At 40.9% G+C, this 20,045-nt stretch overlaps 2 protein-coding genes and 1 non-coding gene across 3 annotated transcripts in view; 2 read left to right on the top strand and 1 right to left on the bottom strand.

The window, feature by feature from the left end:
- LYRM7 (LYR motif containing 7) overlaps window positions 1–9,760 on the bottom strand; it is a 128,419-nt gene extending 118,659 nt beyond the window's left edge. The window contains exons 1-2 of the mRNA XM_028168102.2: window positions 9,505–9,760; window positions 2,186–2,258 (exon numbers count right to left, since the gene is read on the bottom strand). Coding sequence (XP_028023903.1) covers window positions 2,186–2,258; window positions 9,505–9,522 — 91 coding nt within the window. The 5' untranslated portion in view covers window positions 9,523–9,760. The remainder of the gene's footprint in view (window positions 1–2,185; window positions 2,259–9,504) is intronic.
- Window positions 9,761–14,221: 4,461 nt separating this feature from the next.
- Window positions 14,222–19,811, top strand: HINT1 (histidine triad nucleotide binding protein 1). Its single transcript, XM_057540540.1, has 3 exons — window positions 14,222–14,470; window positions 17,629–17,733; window positions 19,488–19,811. The coding sequence occupies exons 1-3, from the start codon at window positions 14,360–14,362 to the stop codon at window positions 19,650–19,652; spliced, it is 381 nt and encodes a 126-aa protein (XP_057396523.1). The 5' UTR covers window positions 14,222–14,359; the 3' UTR covers window positions 19,653–19,811.
- Window positions 17,988–18,060, top strand: TRNAG-CCC (transfer RNA glycine (anticodon CCC)). Its single transcript has one exon. It is a non-coding gene; the product is annotated as a tRNA-Gly (tRNA).
- Window positions 19,812–20,045: the final 234 nt, after the last annotated feature.

Below are 20,045 nucleotides of genomic sequence, written 5' to 3'. Positions count from 1 at the left end.
CTAAGGATTTGAATTAACATGCTTTTTTTAAAATGGCAAAACTCAATACATACAAGCATGTTAACCCTACCCCCCCGCCAACCACACACTTAAAATGAAGATATAGCAGCAAAGAGGATATACAAATAATTTTGGGTGCCTTGACTGACAAGTAAAGTGACTGATAAATAAAACTTTTGTTCATATACCACTGAGACTTTGGCATCACTACAGCAGCATAATTCAATATAACTGATAAACTGCCTTAGAGTGTGCTGTGAGCATTTAATGGAACAATTCATGTACAGTGCTTAGTAAATATGCAGTATTAGCTATTCTTATAATTATTTCACTTAAAAACATTTAAAACATTTAAAAATATGTTATGCTGGTGGAGATTAGCCATAAAACCTTCCTCCTATGCTCGATACATTTCAATATGTAAGGTGGGTAAGAGTTTAGGCTTTGGAGCCAGAATGTTTAGGCTAAATCCCAGCTCCACCTCTTACTAAGTATCATGTGGGGTAAATCCTTTCACACTTTGTCAGTTTTCTTATCTGAAAAAATAGAAATTATGATAGTTAACTACCTCACAGGGCTGTGATAAGAATTAAATGAGGGGGCTTCCCTGGTGGCGCAGTGGTTGAGAATCCGCCTGCCAATGCAGGGGACACGGGTTCGAGCCCTGGTCTGGGAAGATCCCACATGCCGCAGAGCAGCTGGGCCCGTGAGCCACAATTACTGAGCTTGCGCGTCTGGAGCCTGTGCTCCGCAACAAGAGAGGCCGCGATAGTGAGAGGCCCGCGCACCGCGATGAAGAGTGGCCCCCGCTTGCCACAACTAGAGAAAGCCCTCGCACAGAAACGAAGACCCAACACAGCCATAAATAAATAAATTAAAAAAAAAAAAAATTAAAAAAAAAAAAAAGAATTAAATGAGGAATTTGTGTAAAGTACATATAATATGAGGCATATACTTTAATATTCAAGAAATTTTTTTCGGTAAATTACAAAAACTTGAATTCCTAGGGACAGTGGGGACACTTTATGTAGGTGGCCTCTTTTTTTTAAATAGAGGTTGAATTTTTTTTTTTAATTTTTATTGGGGTATAGTTGATTTATAATGTTGTGTTAGTTTCTGTAATACAGCAAAGTGAATCAGTTATACCTATACATATATCCACTCTTTTTTAGATTCTTTTCCCATATAGGTCATTACAGAGTATTAAGAAGAGTTCCCTGTGCTATACAGTAGGTCCTTATTAGTTATCTATTTTATATATAGCAGTGTGTATATGTCAATCCCAATATCCCAATTTATCCCTCCACCCCTCCCCCAAGGTGCCCTCTTTTTTTTTTTTTAAACATCTTTATTGAAGTATAATTGCCTTACAATAGTGTGTTAGCTTCTGCTTTATAACAAAGTGAATCAGTTATACATATACAATATGTTCCCATTTCTCTTCCCTCTTGCATCTCCCTCCCTCCCACCCTCCCCATCCCACCCCTCTAGGTGGTCACAAAGCACCGAGCTGATCTCCCTGTGCTATGCGGCTGCTTCCCACTAGCTATCTATTTTACATTTGGTAGTGTATATATGTCCATGACACTCTCTTACCCTGTCACATCTCACCCCACCCCCTCCCCATATCCTCAAGTCCATTCTCTAGTAGGTCTGTGTCTTTAAGGTGCCCTCTTAAAAGAGGTTTAGAAACTGAGTATGACCAACACAGAACCTAAGCTTTAGAGCTCTGAGTTCTGGATAAGACAGAAACCACTTTAAACAGTGAAATACTGAATTTGGAATCATTTGTGATAGATTCTCTTTCATAGCTGCTGTCACTTCTAGAAAGACACAAGGCATTAACAATATGGTAGTATCTGGTCTTAGAGGATGTGAAAATTTGATTATATAATAGATAAATGAGTTTCATGGCTTGAACATAAGGCAAATAATGGAGCACATTGAAATTCTGATCCTTTTTTTTCCCTGATTTTTTATGAAAACTCGATCTTTAAAATTTTTTCTTTGTAGATACTTCTCAAAGAAGTGTAAGGTAAACTCATCTTTATTTAAAAAAACATTAGGGGAGAGATCGTGAAGGTCATTCCCCAAGATAGGTCTTGACCACCATACAGGGTCTCTTGTATTATTAGCAGCCACCTGAAGAATGGACTTGCTCCAAAGGGGCAAAATATAAACTTACCTTCTAGTGCCCTAGCATCATTTTTAAAAACTTGTTGTCTGGTCCTGTGCAGTGTTTTAAAGAGCTGTAAAACCTATAAAGAAAATTAGAATTCAGACCTCAAAAGAAAAAATTTCACATTTTACATAATTACATGGATTAAACAGTATTTATTTTCTGTTTGTTTTTTAGACTATTTTTCGAAATAGCTGGTGAAAACAAGGGTTGGCCAAAACAACTTTCCCTTGATTATTTATCTTTAAATTAAAAAAAAATTAGCCTTATGTATTTACAAAAACAATACAAAATTCTTTGAAACAAAACAATACGAGAATGGTTAAAAAGTTGATGATTCCCCCTGCCAAAACTAGTTTGCTAAGGTAACCAAATTTACCAGTCTGGTATTTGTTCTTATTTTGCTTAACCTGGGAACTTCATCTGTTCTTAAAGTCATACACACATGCACACAAACTCGTGAATATACTACATCTTAGAAGAGCCCAGAGGAAGATGTTTCAGATAATTTAGGCAGGTTTAATTGTGCTTTCTCAAAAAAGAAGTGGAATGCTGAGACTTCTGAATATTCTAAGACTGTGCTAAAAAAAAAACCAAACAAAAAGGTATTCAATATTGTCCCCCCAATATTGCTCTTTCTTCTGTCTTCTCAATTTCAGTTATGGAAAACAATGGATTTCTCAAGCCAGAAATCTCTAGGTCATTCTTTATATCTACCTTACTCCTCATGTAGAAACTGTAGGGATGTTTCTCTAATCTTTTGTATATTCTCCATCACCCAAAACAATTTAAGTTCAGACCTCTCCCTATCTCTTGCTTAGACTACTGACAAAGATTTGTCAGTCTGCCACCATTCCCTCCTTTCCCCCAGCCCATTCACCAGATAACAATACCTAAATTTTACTAAGTGTATCCTGTGCGCTAGGCACTATTTTAAGTATTTTACATATACTAGAAAACCTAAAACATCAAAGGCAGATACCAAAACAGAAACAGAAAACAGGGAGCAGAAAACATAAAAATAAAACAAAACAAAGACTGACCAACCACAAAGAACCTTCTCAGAAACATAAATTATTACAAACATGGAATAACAACAAAAAGAAGTTACAGTAAATTTAAAAAGGAACATTCAGAAAATGCCCCCAAACTCTTGGATATCAAAAGAGTGATAGCAAAGATTAAGTTGAGAAAAACTACCTCGAAAGTTGAATAAGAATTCAGAGATACAAAATAAGGAGAGAAAGGATAAGAAAATTAAAGGAGTAGTCTAGATGGCCCAACAGTTATATTCACAGATCTCCAACAAGACAGAACAAAGAAAACAGCCTCCATCAAGTGCTCAACACAAAACCCATGAATAATCTTGGAGGGAAAAAAACAGTTCATGTATAAAAAACAGAAAATCAGAATGGTACCTGATTTCAAAATAGCATCACTGTGAGAAGACAATGGTATAAAATCTTCAAGTTTTGTACAAAATGTCCAGCTTAGAACACCATACATATCCAAACTATCACCTAACTGCAATGGCAAATAAACATTTTCAGAAATGCAAAGTCTCTTATTTGCCATACGCCCTTTCTTGGAAAGCTATAGAAGATTGTACTTCACCAAAATAAGGGGATGAATCACAAAAGAAAAAAAATGGGAATGAGGGACACAGGTGATCCAACATAGGAGAGGCAGAGATGATGGTGAAGGACAAATATAGGTCAGCATTTGTGCAGCCAGCATAGAAAGCAACTAGTCTGGACTATAGCAAAAGGGTATATTGTTCTACAAAAGATGCTGCTAGGAAAAAACGATACTAGTAGACATCAGTTTTGCTCAGAGTTTGGAAATAGCTATGTAGGAAAATGATAATAAAAACAAGACAGTTATTAACTTCAAGAAAAACTGGGACTTCCCTGGTGGTCCAGTGGTTAAGACTCCATGCTCCCAATGCAGGGGGCCTGGGTTCAATCCCTGGCTGGGTGGGGAACTAGATCCCGCATGCCGCAACTAAGAGCCTGCATGATGAAACTAAGACTTGGTGCAGCTAAATAAATACATATTAAAAAAAAAAAGAAAGAAAGAAAGAAAAACTAAGACTTAGAAAAGAAAGGCAACATAATCATATATTTATATTAGAGGGCTCAGCTGTGGACAAGTTCTGTATAGTCATATTAATATCAAAGATGAAAAACTGCTTCACCAAAATCTGTATATTGAGAGGAATAGGGTATAAGGGGGAACTTAGTCCTCAACTTTCATAGACAAAGGTCAATAAATATCCCCAAAGAGGAAAAAAAAAATCAATAGTAGTTTAAACATGTTATTTAGAAACATGGAGGTAAATATCAGAAAAAATAAGTAAAATGATTAAAAGTGCTTATATCTGGGGAGCAGGAATTGGGAGTATGTAGAAGGAAGTAGACACCTACTGGTTTCTGTGTAACACTATTTGACTTCTTAAATTTTACACATTTATCCCCTTTATAAAAACTAGAAAAATTGTTTTAAAAGATAAAGGGAAAGGACACTATCAAGAAAGAGAAAAGACAACCCACAGAAGGAAAGAAAATATTTATAAATCGTATACCTGATAATGGGCTAGTATCTAGAATGTATAAAGAACTTCTACAATTCAAATAAAAAACTAATTTAAAAATAGGCAAAGGATTTGAATAGACATTTCTCAAAAGAAGACAAACAAATGGCTATTAAGGCCATGAAAAGATGCTCAACATAATTTGCCATCTGGGAAATACAAATTTAAATTTCAGTGAGGTACCACTTCATCCCAATAGTATGGCTACAGTCAAAAAAAAAAAAGACAGTCAATAACATGTGTAAGATGTGGAAAAATGGAAACTCTTATACATTGTTGGTGGGAATGTAAAATCCTGCAGCTGCTTTGGAAAAGCTTAGCAGTTGTTCAAAAAATTAAACATAGAGTTATCTATCATATGACCCAGCAATTCCATGCCTACGTATACAACCAAGATGAAAACATATGTTCATATAAAAACTTGTACATGACTGTGCATACTAGCATTATACAAAACAGTCAAAAAGTAGAAATAACCCAAATGTCTACCAACTCATGAATGGATAAATAAAACGTGGTGTATCTATATTGTTATGGCTTGAATTGTGTGTCCCCTCAAAAGACATGTTTAAGTGCTAATCCTCAGTACATGTAAATGTGACCTTAGTTTGGAAGTAGGGTCTTCACAGCTATAACTGAGTTAAAGTGAATCATTAGAGTAGGCCCTAATCCAATATGACTAGTATCCTTAAAAGAAGAGGATTATGCCAGGTGAAGAAAGAAACACAAAGGTGTAAGACCACCATGTGAAGATGAAGGCAGAGATTGGAGTGATGCAACAGCAAGCCAAGGAACACTAAGGATTGATGGCCACCATCAGAATTTAGGAAGAAGTAAAGATTCTGTCCAGAGTTTCAGAGGGAGCATGGCTCTGCTGTCACCTTGATTTCAGACTTCTAGCCTCCAGAACTGTGAGACAATAAATTTCTGTTGTTTTAAGCCACCCAATTTGTGGTAATTTGTTAGAGCAGCCATAGGAAACTAATACAGATTTTACTACTGGGAAGTGGGATGCTGCTGTAACAAACATTTAAAAATGTGAAATTGGCTTTGGAATTGAGTAATGTGTAGAGACTGGAAAAATTTTGAGATGTTTGATAGTAAAAGCCGAGATCGTCTTGAAAAGATTGCTGGTAGAAATAGGGACATTAAAGGTGGTAGAACATCATAGAAACCCAGGGAGTTTAATATTACAAGAGCGGTGGAAGAGATTGCATGGGATTAAGAAAAAAGTGAGAAGTAAGTAAGCCTAATCGTTTTACATGCTATTCAGGGAAACAACAAAGTAATTCCATTAGTACAACAACCAGTATCCCTACTTTAAGAATTAGTATTAAGAAAAAGAAAATGTCATCATTACTGCCTTAGAGCTAATATCACCTTGGAGTTAATAAACTTTCATTAAAATGTAGACAGCTAGGTCACAGACTGTCTTCTCTTACTAATTTACTTATATTGATTGGACAAATTCTGGCAGTATATATGGAAAGTCAAATTACTTAGCCTTTTTGCCTCAATTTTCTTGAATAATGGGCTAATTTTAAGGGTGGATGATATAATTTCTGTACTAGGTTTCACTTTAGCTGGTTAGTACTTATTTGTCTCTTCTAAGTCTGGGTTATATACCCCTCTTGAGTACATCCACAGCAGTGGGCACTTACTACAATTACTTGCTGTGTCCTCTACTTCCTGAAAGGCTTCTCGGTCATCTTTGTATCTTCCACATGGCACAGGTGTCTTCTACACATGGCAGTTCTCACCAAAAGTGTTTTTGGAAAGAATTCTATTTAATTTCATTTGTATTCAAGTTTTCCAAGCAACTTCCCACTTCAAGGATGGTCCATATGATATTTCTTCTTCATAGAATACTCTTTTCTCTATTCTCCTAGCTAGGTTGTAACAAAACTTCAGGTCTCAACTTATACTTTTATGAGGGATTTTTTTGTTTTGTTTTTTTGGCATCCCTCCACACAGGTTAAATCCGAGTTATGTGCTCATAAAACACACTGTATTTTCAACAGAAATATATATCAGGGAACTTCCCTAGTGGCGCAGTGGTTAAGAATCCACCTGCCAATGCAGGGGACATGGGTTCGAGCCCTGGTCCAGGAAGATCCCACATGCCACGGAGCAACTATACCCGCACGCCAAAACTACTGAAGCCGGCGCGCTCTAGAGCCCGTGCTCCGCAACAAGAGAAGCCACTGCAATGAGAAGCCCGCGCACCGCAACGAAGAGTAGCCCCCGCTCGCCATAACTAGAGAAACCCCGCGTGCAGCAACAAAGACCCAACGCAGCCAAAAATAAAGAAAATAAAAGATAAATAAATTAAAAAAAAAAAAGACATATGGATCAATGGAACAGGATAGAAAGCCCAGAGATAAACCCACATACTTACGGTCAACTAATCTATGACAAAGGAGGTAAGGATATACAATGGAGAAAAGACAGTCTCTTCAATAAGTGGTGCTGGGAAAACTGGACAGCTACATGTAAAAGAATGAAATTAGAACACTACCTAACACCATACACAAAAATAAACTCAAAATGGATTAAAGACCTAAATGTAAGGCCAGACACCATCAAACTCTTAGAGGAAAACATAGGCAGAACACTCTATGACATAAATCACAGCAAGATCCTTTTTGACCCAGCTCCTAGAGGAATGGAAATAAAAACAATAATAAACAAATGGGACCTAATGAAACTTCAAAGCTTTTGCACAGCAAAGGAAACCATAAACAAGACAAAAAGACAACCCTCAGAATGGGAGAAAATATTTGCAAATGAATCAACACACAAAGGATTAATCTCCAAAATATATAAACAGCTCATGCAGCTCAATATTAAAAAAACAAACAACCCAGTCAATAAATGGGCAGAAGACCTAAATAGACATTTCTCCAAAGAAGACATACAGATGGCCAAGAGGCACATGAAAAGCTGCTCAACATCACTAATTATTAGAGAAATGCAAATCAAAACTACAATGAGGTATCACCTCACACCAGTTAGAATGGGCATCATCAGAAAATCTACAAACAACAAATGCTGGAGAGGGTGTGGAGAAAAGGGAACCCTCATGCACTGTTGGTGGGAATGTAAACTGATACAGCCACTATGGAGAACAGTATGGAGGTTCCTTAAAATACTAAAAATAGAATTACCATATGACCCAGCAATCCCACTACTGGGCATATACCCAGAGAAAACCATAATTCAAAAAGACACACGCACCCCAGTGTTCATTCCAGCACTATTTACAATAGCCAGGTCGTGGAAGCAACCTAAGTGTCCACTGACAGATGAATGGATAAAGAAGATGTGGTACATATATACAATGGAATATTACTCAACCATAAAAAGGAACGAAATTGGGTCATTTGTAGAGACACAGATGGACCTAGAGACTGTCTTACACAGTGAAGTAAGTCAGAAAGAGAAAAACAAATATCATATATTAACGCATATATGTGGAATCTAGAAAAATGGTACAGATAAACTGGTTTGCAGGGCAGAAACAGAGACACAGATGTAGAGAACAAACGTATGGACACCAAGGGGGGAAAGCGGGGGGTTCGGGGGGAGATGAACTGGGAGATTGGGATTGACATGTATACACTAATATGTATAAAATATATAACCCAAAGAACCTGGTGTATAAAAAAACAAACAAACTCTATTTTCAATTCAAAGCACTTACTACACTTGTAATTAAGTAATTGTTTAAACTCTCCATACCTGCCAGATTTCTGTATGAAGTTATTGTTGCTTCCACTATGCCTAGACAGTATAGGCTAAATGCTGGCTGTTAGGTGCTACTAATAACTATTATGGACACTCAGTAAGTGTTTTGAATGAATAACCGTTTACAATTCTGTTTCTCTTGGTCTTGTGACATATATTGAAATGTACTAAGCACAGAGTTCAGTAGTACACCAGGCACTCTTGGTGGCTCCCTGTTATTGACCAACCATTATAAGCACTGCTTTTCCTCACTAGACTATAGCAGGCCGTTTCCCCTTTTCCATATCTCAACCAGTGACAGGGACTGGTCTCAGCCGGCCATGCTGATAATACTTAAAGTTAGGGATGGCTGGTCCCAGAGAATTGTACACTGGCCAGGAATGCGCATCAGTTTGACAAGAAATGAATCCGAGACAAGGTCCTCGGGGATGTGACCCCCGACCCCGGCGGGGCCATCACTTCCCAAGCTCGTTCACAACACTCAGGAATCACAGGTTTCTGCTCTGTCTCGCTAAGTGCTACTTTTGGCAAACGGTTTTGTCTGGAATCGGTTTCCTTGGTTCCTAGACGTCTGTGCACCGTCTGGTTAACTGACGAAACCTTCCACCTCATCGGATGGTTTCAGCGCAGGACTGACTTTGGGGTCTCGTACAATTCCCAAGGATGTGAAATGGGCCCCTCACACAAATACTCGGTGTGGAGATGGCAAGGGGGCAGAACTCAAGTCGCCGGCATGCATCACGGACAAACATTCCGTACCCAGTAGACGAAGAAGCAGGACCACCTGTGTCGCCCTCTCTCCTCCGCACCTGCACAAACCTTCGACTGCCCTGCAGGGTCGGTCTCCGGCTCCTCAGCTGTAAAGGCCACATACTCCGTGGAGGGTCCTGAACCCCAGCTACAGAGATTCCAGTCTACGTTCGCAAGGCCGCGCCCTTACCCTCCCTGCCGGCATCGTACCCAACCCCTCCCCGGACCCAGTCACCTTGGCCGCCTGACCCATGGCTCTCCTCACAGCTCCGGATACTTCTCCAGCGGCCAAGCCGCCCCGCCTCTCGGCAACCAGTCACCGCCTGGTGTGGAAGGTCTACCACCCCGTAGCCACGTTCTTAACGAGCCGCAACCAATCACCACGCAGTAGCTCCTTCGTAGCCCCGCCCCCCGTGAAGGGACAGGCGAGAGGTGTTTGCTAAGCCGGTACCCTCTGGGAAAACCGCGAGGAGCAGCCGAGCTCAATTACAGCCGAGAGGGGAACGGAAATCACCTGGACGCCATGTTAGTTAGGGGCAGCGGCACTTCCGGCCATTTCTGAGGCAACCGCCGGTGGCTGAGTGTGGATTGACACTTAATTGATGGCTTCAGCACCTTTATGTCCTTTCCTCCTGTTTGGGGGTTGGGGTTATCTGTTAAGGAACCATTATTTTAACGTTTCCGGGTTGCAAATGTGTCCTTGCAAAAGTGCATAAATAAGAGCCAAGCCCTAACAACTATAGTAGGCGTTGACTGGAACGCTGACTCCCAAAAGCGCTATTGGTACATTATCCCACTTCATTCCTCTAGAAGGTGAGGTTGAGTTACTTGCTCAAGACCACACGATTAGCAAATGGAGGTCTGGGATACAAATGCCTATGATTAACCTGAAAGCTCAGTCTTACCCTCTACTCATCCTGCCTACTCAACTTGCCCTACTCCTTGGTTTTGCTGGTCAAGAAGTTGGAAACAGTTTATTAGCAGCATCATGATCATAAACAGTCATAAAGCATTTAAGTACATTTAACTTATGACCTTGCAAGCATCAAGAAAAAAATCTCAACCTGGCTCCCATCGCATAATCATGGTTTGTCTTCCCTACCCACCCCTCAGGTTAACTTTTAGGTAAAATGGACTTTTTATTAGGAATGCAAGATTTAGACCAATGGATATCCAAGACCCTTTTCCTTCTCTGTGATTTATGTCATTTTAAAGAATACTGCAAGTCATCATGAGAATAGCAAGATAATAGTCGACTTTTTAAAAATTAAAATGCATTGGATTTGCAAAAGAACGTTTAACATAAGCAATTAAACCAAATATACTGGATACTGTCTTTTATCCAGGAAACAATAAGTTAGATGATCTTGTGACATTGTATAGTAGTGCCTTCTGATTGCTAATGAATGATTCAAAGATGCCTATTTTCATTTTCAGTTTAGAATCACAGCCCAATCTCCTGAACATTCATAATTTATTTTCATAATTTCTGGCTAACTAGGGTCCTGTATTCAGTTAACCAAAGCCACTTATCTGCCAACATTTCAAAGTATAGTTTCCATAGTGCCCAAAAATCAATTCAGTCCTGAAGCTTCTCTTCTCTTGGGTAAATCTGTATGGTTCCTTGAGCTGTTCCATAAAAGAGGTGACTATTCTGGTTGTTCTGGGAATATGTCTTGGTTTGTTGGCATCTCAAAGTGTGGGACCCAGAACTGAACAGGAAATTCCTACATGTTCATCATGTAAGGTCATGGAGTACGTGGTAGGCTGACTAATGGCTTACAAAACATGTCCCTATTTAAATCCTAGGAACTTTTGAATATATTATTACCATTTATGACAAAAGGGGCTTTGCAGATGTGATTAAATTAAGGATTTTAAGATGGGAAGATTATCCTGGGTTGTCTGATGGGCCCAATGTGAACACAGGATCTTTTTCTTTTTAAGATTTATTTATTATTTATTTATTTATATTTATTTTTGGCTGCGTCGGGTCTTAGTTGTGGCACCCGGGATCTTCGCTGAGGCATGCAGGATCTTTCGTTGCAGCATGCGGGCTTCTCTCTAGTTGTGGCGTGCGGTTTTCCTCTTCTCTAGTTGTGGCACTCAGGCTCCAGGGCGGGTGGGCTCTGTAGTTGTGGCGCAGAGGATCCAGAATAAGTGGGCTCTGTAGTTTGCGGCATGCGAGCTCTCTAGTTGAGGTGCTTGAGCTCAGTAGTTGTGGCACGCCGGCCTAGCTGCCCCGCAGCATGTGGGATCCTAGTTCCCCGATCAGGGATCGAACCCACATCCCCTGCATTGGAAGGCGGATTCTTTACCACTGCACCACCAGGGAAGTCCCAACACAAGGATCTTTATAAGTAGAAGAAGGAAGCAGAGTCAGGGAGAGGTTTGCAGATGCTCTTCTGTGGTCTTTGAAGATGGAGGAAGGGCCAGAAGCCCAGGGACGCAGGTGGCCTCTAGAAGACTGAAAAGGCAAGGGAACCGTTCTCCCCTAGAGCCTTTAGAAGGAATGCAGCCCTGCTGACACCATGATTTTAGCCCAGTGAAACCCAATTTGGACTTCTGACTTCCAGAATGTCATTTGCTTGTGGCCCCTTCCATCTTCTAAGTCAACAGTGGAGCATCTTCAGTCTTTGACTCTCACCTCTGCTTCCATCATCATATCTCCTTGTCTGAGTCTCTCTCTCCCGTATCCCTCTTTCATTTAAAGGGGTCCATGTGATTACACTGGGCCCACCTGGATAACTGAGGAATCTCCCCACCTGAAGACCCTTAACTTAATCATATCTGCACATCCCCTTTACCATGTAAAGTAACATATTCACAGGCTCCAGGGATTAGGAGATGGAAATCTTCTGCCTATCATACCCACTTTGGGTGAAGCTGGTCAATAAGGATGAAATGGAAGGAAATGAAGTAGGAGAAGCAGCTGTGGGCCTGATCACTTAAGAGCTTATAAGCCAAGTTTAGGATTTTACATTTAATTCTATGATGAAATGCCTTACCATCAGGATAGTGACATCATGATTTACATTTTATAAAAATCATCTTCGCTACTGTATAGCAAATGGACTATAGTAGAAGCAGATAGGCAAACTAGGAGGCTCTTGAAGTACTCCAGGCAAGATATGATAGAGACTGGGATTAGGGTGGTGGAGTAGAAGAGGTGAGAAGTGATTAGATTCATATGTGTTGAAAATCCACAAAGAAGAGTTGATGATCGCAAGGCTTCTGGCTTGTGCAATTTGGTGAATGACATTATAGTAGATGTAAAATGCTGCAGGAAGAGGTTTTTAGATTGTTTGTTGCGAGGGAGTAAAAATAAATTTGCAGTGCCTGGTAGACATCCTACTGAAGGTGGTGAGTAGGCAGAAATATGTATCATACACCAATCTGGAATTAAGGGGTCGGGAGATAAATACTGGAGTCATTACTCTGTAGATAGCAAAGCCTCTTAGTGAAAGATGACCATATTATTTACTACCCAACCCAGTATATATTCATTTTTAAATTTTGACAACTTCAGTCTTACAGAAAAGTTGCAAGAATGATAGATAGAATTTGCAAATACCTTTCACTCAGTTTCCCCTACTGTTAACATTTTACTACAGTTGCTTTATCCTTTTCTTTTTTGGGGATCTCTTTACTGTTTGAAAGTGAGTTGCAGACACAATACTGCTATACTCCTAAACACTTCAGTAGGTTTTTTTCCTACAAAAAAGACATTCTCTTACATCAGTGGTTCTCAAAGTGTAGTTCCCAGGCTAGCAGCAACTGCATCACCTGGAAACTGTTAGAAACCTAAATTATAGGGCCCCACCCCAGATCAACTGATTTTGGTAATTTTGCTGTATGTATGTGGGGAAATTAACAAGACTTTCAAAACTATTTCCTAATTTGTATGCATTATTTAGATTTCACCAATTGTCTCAGGAATGTCTTTATACCAAAAGTACTAAATGGGACACTTTTGTGATTAAAGGGGACCACTATCAATAATTTTGCCAAGGCAAAGTGGTAAAGGTATAATTTTTCATAATAAGGACACTTGGAGATTAAGTGTTAGCTAGAGAAGAGGGCGAAGAATGGAATGCGTTGAGAGGCCTGGAACAGAAGGCTCACTATGAAGGAGAAATCGCATCCAGAGAGGTAGGAGAGTGAAGGCTTTTGCTGAAAAGAGGGCATGGTCAACAGTGGCAAATGTTGCCAAGGGGTCAAGTATAATGAGAACTGGAATTGCCTATAGGATTTTGTAAGTGGAGGTCCTTAGTGACCTTGACAAGAGGCAAATGGTTTCAAAAAAGAAAGATAAAGTGGACACAATATATAGAAAACTCTTTTAAAAAGGAGCAAAGACATGGAGGGGTATGTGGGGTTAGGAAAGGTGGTGTTCTTTTAAGGTGGGGCATCTTACATTATGCTGATTAATGCTGGGAATAATTCTTTGCAGAACAGTCTAGGGAGGTTTACAAACTACTGATGCCTGGGTCTCTCACCCCCAGAGAGTGATTTAACTGACCTGGGGTGTGGCCAAGTTCCTGGGGACTTTTTACATGCTCCCCAAGTGATTTTAACGTGCAGTCAAGGTTGCGAACCACTGCTAGAGAAAAAAAAATGGATGCAGGAGGGCTTACTTGCTGGAGCTAAGACCTATGTAGCTGACAAATGAAGTTATCATGGTGTCTCTGCCAGCAAAAACGGCCAGTACTGCTTAGGTTATCAAATCTTTTCAGTTACAGTATCCGATTTTTCCTACAAGCGTCCATAAGTTAAGTAAAGGGCTTACTGCAGTAACAACGCTCCCCGAAAGACAAGAAAGAAAGAAAAACGACCTTGGTGCGGAACCCTCGGGCCTCCAATCAGGAACCGCCCTCCAGCTTAGTCGCGCCCAGCGATTCCCCTACAGCTGCCGCGCGCCCGCAGCAGCCCAGCACACGTCGCCAGTGCGCACGCGCACGAGCTGCCGGGGCAAGAGAGCAGCGGTCCCCCCGCAGGTTTGGCCGCCAGCTCCCGCCCTCTGCCAGCTCCCACGGCTCCTCCCTCCTCCCGACCTTCTCCCCGGACGGCCGCGCGGGAGGGAGGCCGAGATGGCAGATGAGATCGCTAAGGCTCAGGCCGCCCGGCCTGGTGGCGACACGATCTTCGGGAAGATCATTCGCAAGGAAATCCCAGCCAAAATCATTTATGAGGATGACCAGGTAGGCACCGGGCGCCGCCTCGCTCGTGGGCTGAGGCGGGGCAGCCGCCTGTGGACACGCGGGTTTCCCGTGGTGGGAAGGGAAGGGAAGGGAAGAGTCGGGGTGAGGGTGCGCCGCGGAGAAGGGAAGGCAGCGGGCCGCCTCGCGCGGCCTCTGCCTCGGGCCCGCAGCCAGCGGGCTGGGCCGCGGCTGCTCCGAGGCGGCCGGCCGGCGCGTGTCTGCGCTCCGGTTACGCGTTATCAGCCCGGAGCGCTGGCCAGGCCGCCGGGCGCCCGCGAGCCCGCGCTGCGGGGTCTGGGCGCTTGTTGTGGGCGCGCCGGGTCCTCGGCCTGAGCGCCCGCCTGCTCCCCGACTGCCTCGGACCTCTCCTGTGTCAGGAATCTGACAATCTCGCCCGCGCTCTGCCTGACAGGCAGAAACCCGATCGCACCCTGAACTCGGGCCCAATCTCCGCGATCTCCCGCGCACAGCCGGCCTGCCCGGGAGCTCCCGGGCGCCTTTCTCCGCCGCCTTGCGCTAGAGGGCCGGGGGCGAACGGCCTGGGGGCGGCACAGACGCGCTGGGCCTGGGCGAGGGCCGCTCGCCAACGCCACCCGGACCCACCCCCGCCGCCCATTCTCGGGCCTAGGACTCCTGAGATGAGAGTGGGCCTGCATCTAGGATTTGCTTTCCTTTGGCCCCTCCCGGGAAGAATGGTTCCTTTTATATTTTACAGGAAGCAATTTTATGCCAAGGGATTAAGAATGTCGTTTTTGTTGACTTCACTCTAGGTGAAACTGTTTTAGAAAGGCCGAGTTCATTTGACTTCGAGACATCTTGTATAAAATATTTAGTGGGCGGTTATATTTATGGATCTCACATAAAGCTGGACAGGTTGGCTGATTTAGGTACAAGGTTTGTGAACTTTAATAAATTAGCTTTATGAAATATGGAATATAAGGAAACATTTTATGCTACTAGTAGCATTCTTAGATTCAGAACACCTAAGATTTAATTCCTCGAGGTGAATTTATTTAAATATCTTTATTTGTCCGTTAGGGGAGTTCTTTTGTTGTAGGTAATGTGTATTTCTTTAAAAATATTTTAAGTTTCTTTTAATAAATGATCGTTGAAATACTGACTTGTGAGCCATCAAAGTTCTAAGGTGTAACAGCATGAAGCAATCTAAATGATACAGCATTTTTGTACAGAGTACCAAGTAGAATAACTCCTGAGACAGTTAAGCTGGGATAGGTTCTATTAAACAGCTTCCACCTTCAGTAGAGAACAAGAGATTCAAAACCATTCAAGTTGTATGTAATTTGTCTAAATGTTACTTATGCTCTTCATTTCTACAAAAGAGAATAGATATATTTATTAAGTAATTGAGTAAAGTTGGAAGAAATCGGTGTTGGTCAAATATCAGCAAATTTCTCATTACAAATGTGATCACCGCCATAAAGGAAAAAAACCAAATTGCACAACCAGGGCTCCTGACCTAGGGAAGGTGGGGACGTGAATCAAAAGATTTCCTTTGGGGGCTTCCCTGGTGGCGCAGTGGTTGAGAATCTGCCTGCTAATGCAGGGGACACGGGTTCGAGCCCTGGTCTGGGAAGATCCCACATGCCACGGAGCAGCTGGGCCCGTGAGCCACAGCTACTGAGCCTGCGCGTCTGGAGCCTGTGCCCCACAACGGGAGGGGCCGCGATAATGAGAGGTCCGCGCACCGCGATGAAGAGCGGTCCCCGCACCGCGATGAAGAGTGGCCCCCACTTGCCGTAACCAGAGAAAGCCCTCGCACGAACTGAAGACCCAACACAGCCAAAAATAAATAAATAAATAAATAAAGTAGCTATAAAATTAAAAAAAAAATAAAAATAAAAGATTTCCTTTAAGTGGCGTTGGGAAATTTGGATAGCTGCATATAAATCAATTGAGTTAGAACACACCCTCACACTATGCACAAAAATAAACTCAAAATGGCTTAAATGGCTTATGTTTAAAGACTTAAGTTTATAAGACATGACACCATAAAACTCCTAGAAGAGAACACAGGCAAAACATTCTCTGACATAAATTGTACCAATGTTTTCTTAGGTCATTCTCCCAAGGCAATAGAAATAAAAGCAAAAATAAACAAATGGGACCTAATCAAACTTACAGGCTTCAGGCTTTTGCACAGCAAAGGAAACCATAAAAAAACAAAACAAAACGAAAACCGAAAAGACAACCTACGGAATGGGAGAAAATATTTGCAAATGATATGACCCACAAGGGCTTAATTTCCAAAATATACAAACAGCTCATAAAACTCAACAACAAAAAAACAAACAACCCAATGGAAAAATGGGCAGAAGAGACATTTCTCCAAAGAAGACACACAGATGGCCACAGGCACATGAAAAGATGCTCAACATCACTAATTATTAGAGAAATGCAAATCGAAACTACAATGAGGTACCACCTCACACCGGTCAGAATGGCCATCGTTAAAAAGTCTACAGGGCTTCCCTGGTGGCACAGTGGTTGAGAATCTGCCTGCCAATGCAGGGAACACGGGTTCGAGCCCTGGTCTGGGAAGATCCCACATGCCGCGGAGCAACTAGGCCCATGAGCCACAATTACTGAGCCTGCACGTCTGGAGCCTGTGCTCCGCAACAAGAGAGGCCGCAATAATGAGAGGCCCGCGCACTGCGATGAAGAGTGGCCCCCATTTGCCACAACTAGAGAAAGCCCTCGCACAGAAACAAAGACCCAACACAGCCATAAATAAATAAATAAATAAATAAACCCAAAGTTTAAAAAAAAAAAAAAGGCTACAAATAAATGCTGGAGAGGGTGTGGAGAAAAGGGAACCTCCAACACTGTTGGTGGGAATGTAAATTGGTGCAGCCACTATGGAGAACAGTATGGACGTTCCTCAGAAAACTAAAAATAGAGTTACCATATGATCCAGCAATCTCACTCCTGGGCATATACCTGGACAAAACTATAATTCAAAAAGATACCATTAGACTGTAAGTTCCATGAAAAGGACCAGAGGACCACATGTATTGTGTCCAATTCTGATTTCATAGCATTTATTACAGTGTTTCCCATGGGGTTAGTGTGAAAGAATGATAAGTTTAGGCTGTAAGATTATATATGAAAACCTTGATTTTTCCGCCCTCTTATTCCAGTGTCTTGCTTTCCATGACGTTTCCCCTCAAGCACCAACACATTTTCTGGTGATACCCAAGAAACATATATCCCAGATTTCTGCAGCAGAAGATGACGATGAAGGTGTAAGTACATTTACTAACATTAATTTTCTTGTTTTTTAAATTGGGAGACTAAATTTTGACTTTAAGGTGATGTCACATTTTCATTTTCCTGAGGGCATTACTGAGGAAAATCAGAAAATCATCAGGGGTTCAAGGCAATGTATAAGTAGTTTGATTTTTTAATGAGATATAACTGACATATAACATATTAGATTTAAGTATATAACATAATGATTTGATATATGTATATACTACAAAATGATCACAGTGGGACTTCCCTGGTGGTCCAGTGGGTAAGACTCTGCGCTCCCAATGCAGGGGGCCTGGGTTCAATCCCCAGTCAGGGAACTAGATCCCACATGCCTCAGCAAAGATCCTGAGTGCTGCAACCAAGACCTGGCGTAGCCAAATAAATAAATAAATTTTTTTTTCCCCAAAAAGAAAATGATCACAGTAAGTCTTGTTTACATCCATCACCACAAATTCTTTTTTTTTTTGGATTTTAATTCCTTTATTCAAATGATCTCTGGGCTTAAATTTATAAAACAAATTTCATCTTTAGACTTTCATTTCTCCCTGAGAATTTGATAAAGAGAAAAGATGTATATTCAAATTAGATGTAGTTCCATGCTTTTAGTGTTTTTTTAATTAGAGAACCTTACTATTTTCATTGTCTTATGCAGAACCTCTGATATGCTATGTTGAGCAATGTAATTGGACATAGTTTGGCATGGAAAACAGGAAATTAATTTTCAGCCTTTGAAATGGAGTATCTTTAGTGTTGACTGATTAGTGTATTTTCTTACCCATTTCCTAGCCTTCTGGGGTCAAAACTACACTCCCACCAACAATCCCAGAATGATGCCCAAAAGAAGTCATCACCACAAATTCTTAAACAAAAAAGGGTTCTAAGCAAGGATTAGTTGGTGAGACTAATTTTTCCTTAAGTAAGAAATAGTGTTATCGTACAGGAGAGGGTTCATTGGCTCTTCTGTTAATGCCGTTAAAGAAAAATAATTACTTGATTTTGCTAGGAGGTACTGGCCTCAATTAAAATTTTTCCTGGTGCTCTTTGTAGTAGATTATATAATTGTTCATAAATACTATTTTATTTAGGGGTACATTATATTTCTGACCTCACTGATGTTGGGCCTGGTCGTATGACTTAACTTGGCCAATGAGTACAAACAGAAGTGATACATGTCTTTTGAATAGAAACTTTAAGAGCTAGCACCCAGTTTGCCATGTTCTCTCTTGCCTCTGCCACTGTGATCATACAGAGACTGTTCCATCAGCCTGGGTTTCAAAGTGAAAAAGATGTAGAATATAGAGCCTGGTCAACTTGTGATGAAGATGTAGTAAACACAAGAAATGTATGTTTGTTGTAAACCAGATTTGGGGGTGGTTTGTTAACCACAGCATAACCAATTCTATCCCAACTGATACACTCCCCCATAACAAGCAAGCAAGGTATCTTGCCTTATTAAGAAAATTTAAATACCACTTGGAATATGATTTAAAAATTGTTTTAATTGAGCAGATTTTTGTCTCTAATTCGTTTATTGAAATTAGTAATTAATAAATACCTAATCTTACTGGGTTTTTAATTGTAGATTATATTATATTAGGATTAAAAGTGTTTCCAAATATTTGCCCAAAGTCTGTTTCAGTTTGGCAGTTTTTTAATTTAATATTTCAACTTGGTAGTTTGTTACATGATGACAAGAAGTTGTAAATTACCATTGCTTAAGAAACTTTTTTTTTTTTTTTTCCAGCTTCTTGGACATTTAATGATTGTTGGCAAGAAATGTGCTGCTGATCTGGGCCTGAAGAAGGGTTATCGAATGGTGGTGAATGAAGGTTCAGATGGGGGACAGTCTGTCTATCATGTTCATCTCCATGTTCTTGGAGGTCGGCAGATGAATTGGCCTCCTGGTTAAGTGTGTTGTAGGGATCATTTTCCCTTCTCTATGCAGTGATCAGATCTGCAAGTTCCAATATGCAAAACAATACTTTTTTTTGCCTGTGGTGTATGGAGAGATTCCAGAAATAATTTTAAAAACCCATACGTAATAAAAGACATTGTTGCATGGTCTGAATTCTGTATTTGACTTATTTTAAAAAACATATTTGTTGGAATGTTTGAAGGTGGAGTTCATAATTTGGGAGGTTTTTGTTTTTTCTCCCCACGGAGGACTCAGCCTATGTACATGGCTATAATGGTGTGAGTGATCTTTGAAGACAAATTTAAAAATTTCATAAAATTAGCTTTAGCTTTGAAATATCCTTTTAGGGTAAAATATTAGTCCAGGAGAAGATTTTCTAATCCAGTT

Source organism: Balaenoptera acutorostrata, chromosome 2 (assembly GCF_949987535.1).
Source record: "Balaenoptera acutorostrata chromosome 2, mBalAcu1.1, whole genome shotgun sequence".
In the NCBI taxonomy this organism is placed as follows: Eukaryota; Metazoa; Chordata; class Mammalia; order Artiodactyla; family Balaenopteridae; genus Balaenoptera; species Balaenoptera acutorostrata.
The sequence above is the reverse complement of the archived record's forward strand: the minus strand, read 5'-3'. Positions and strand labels throughout refer to the sequence as shown.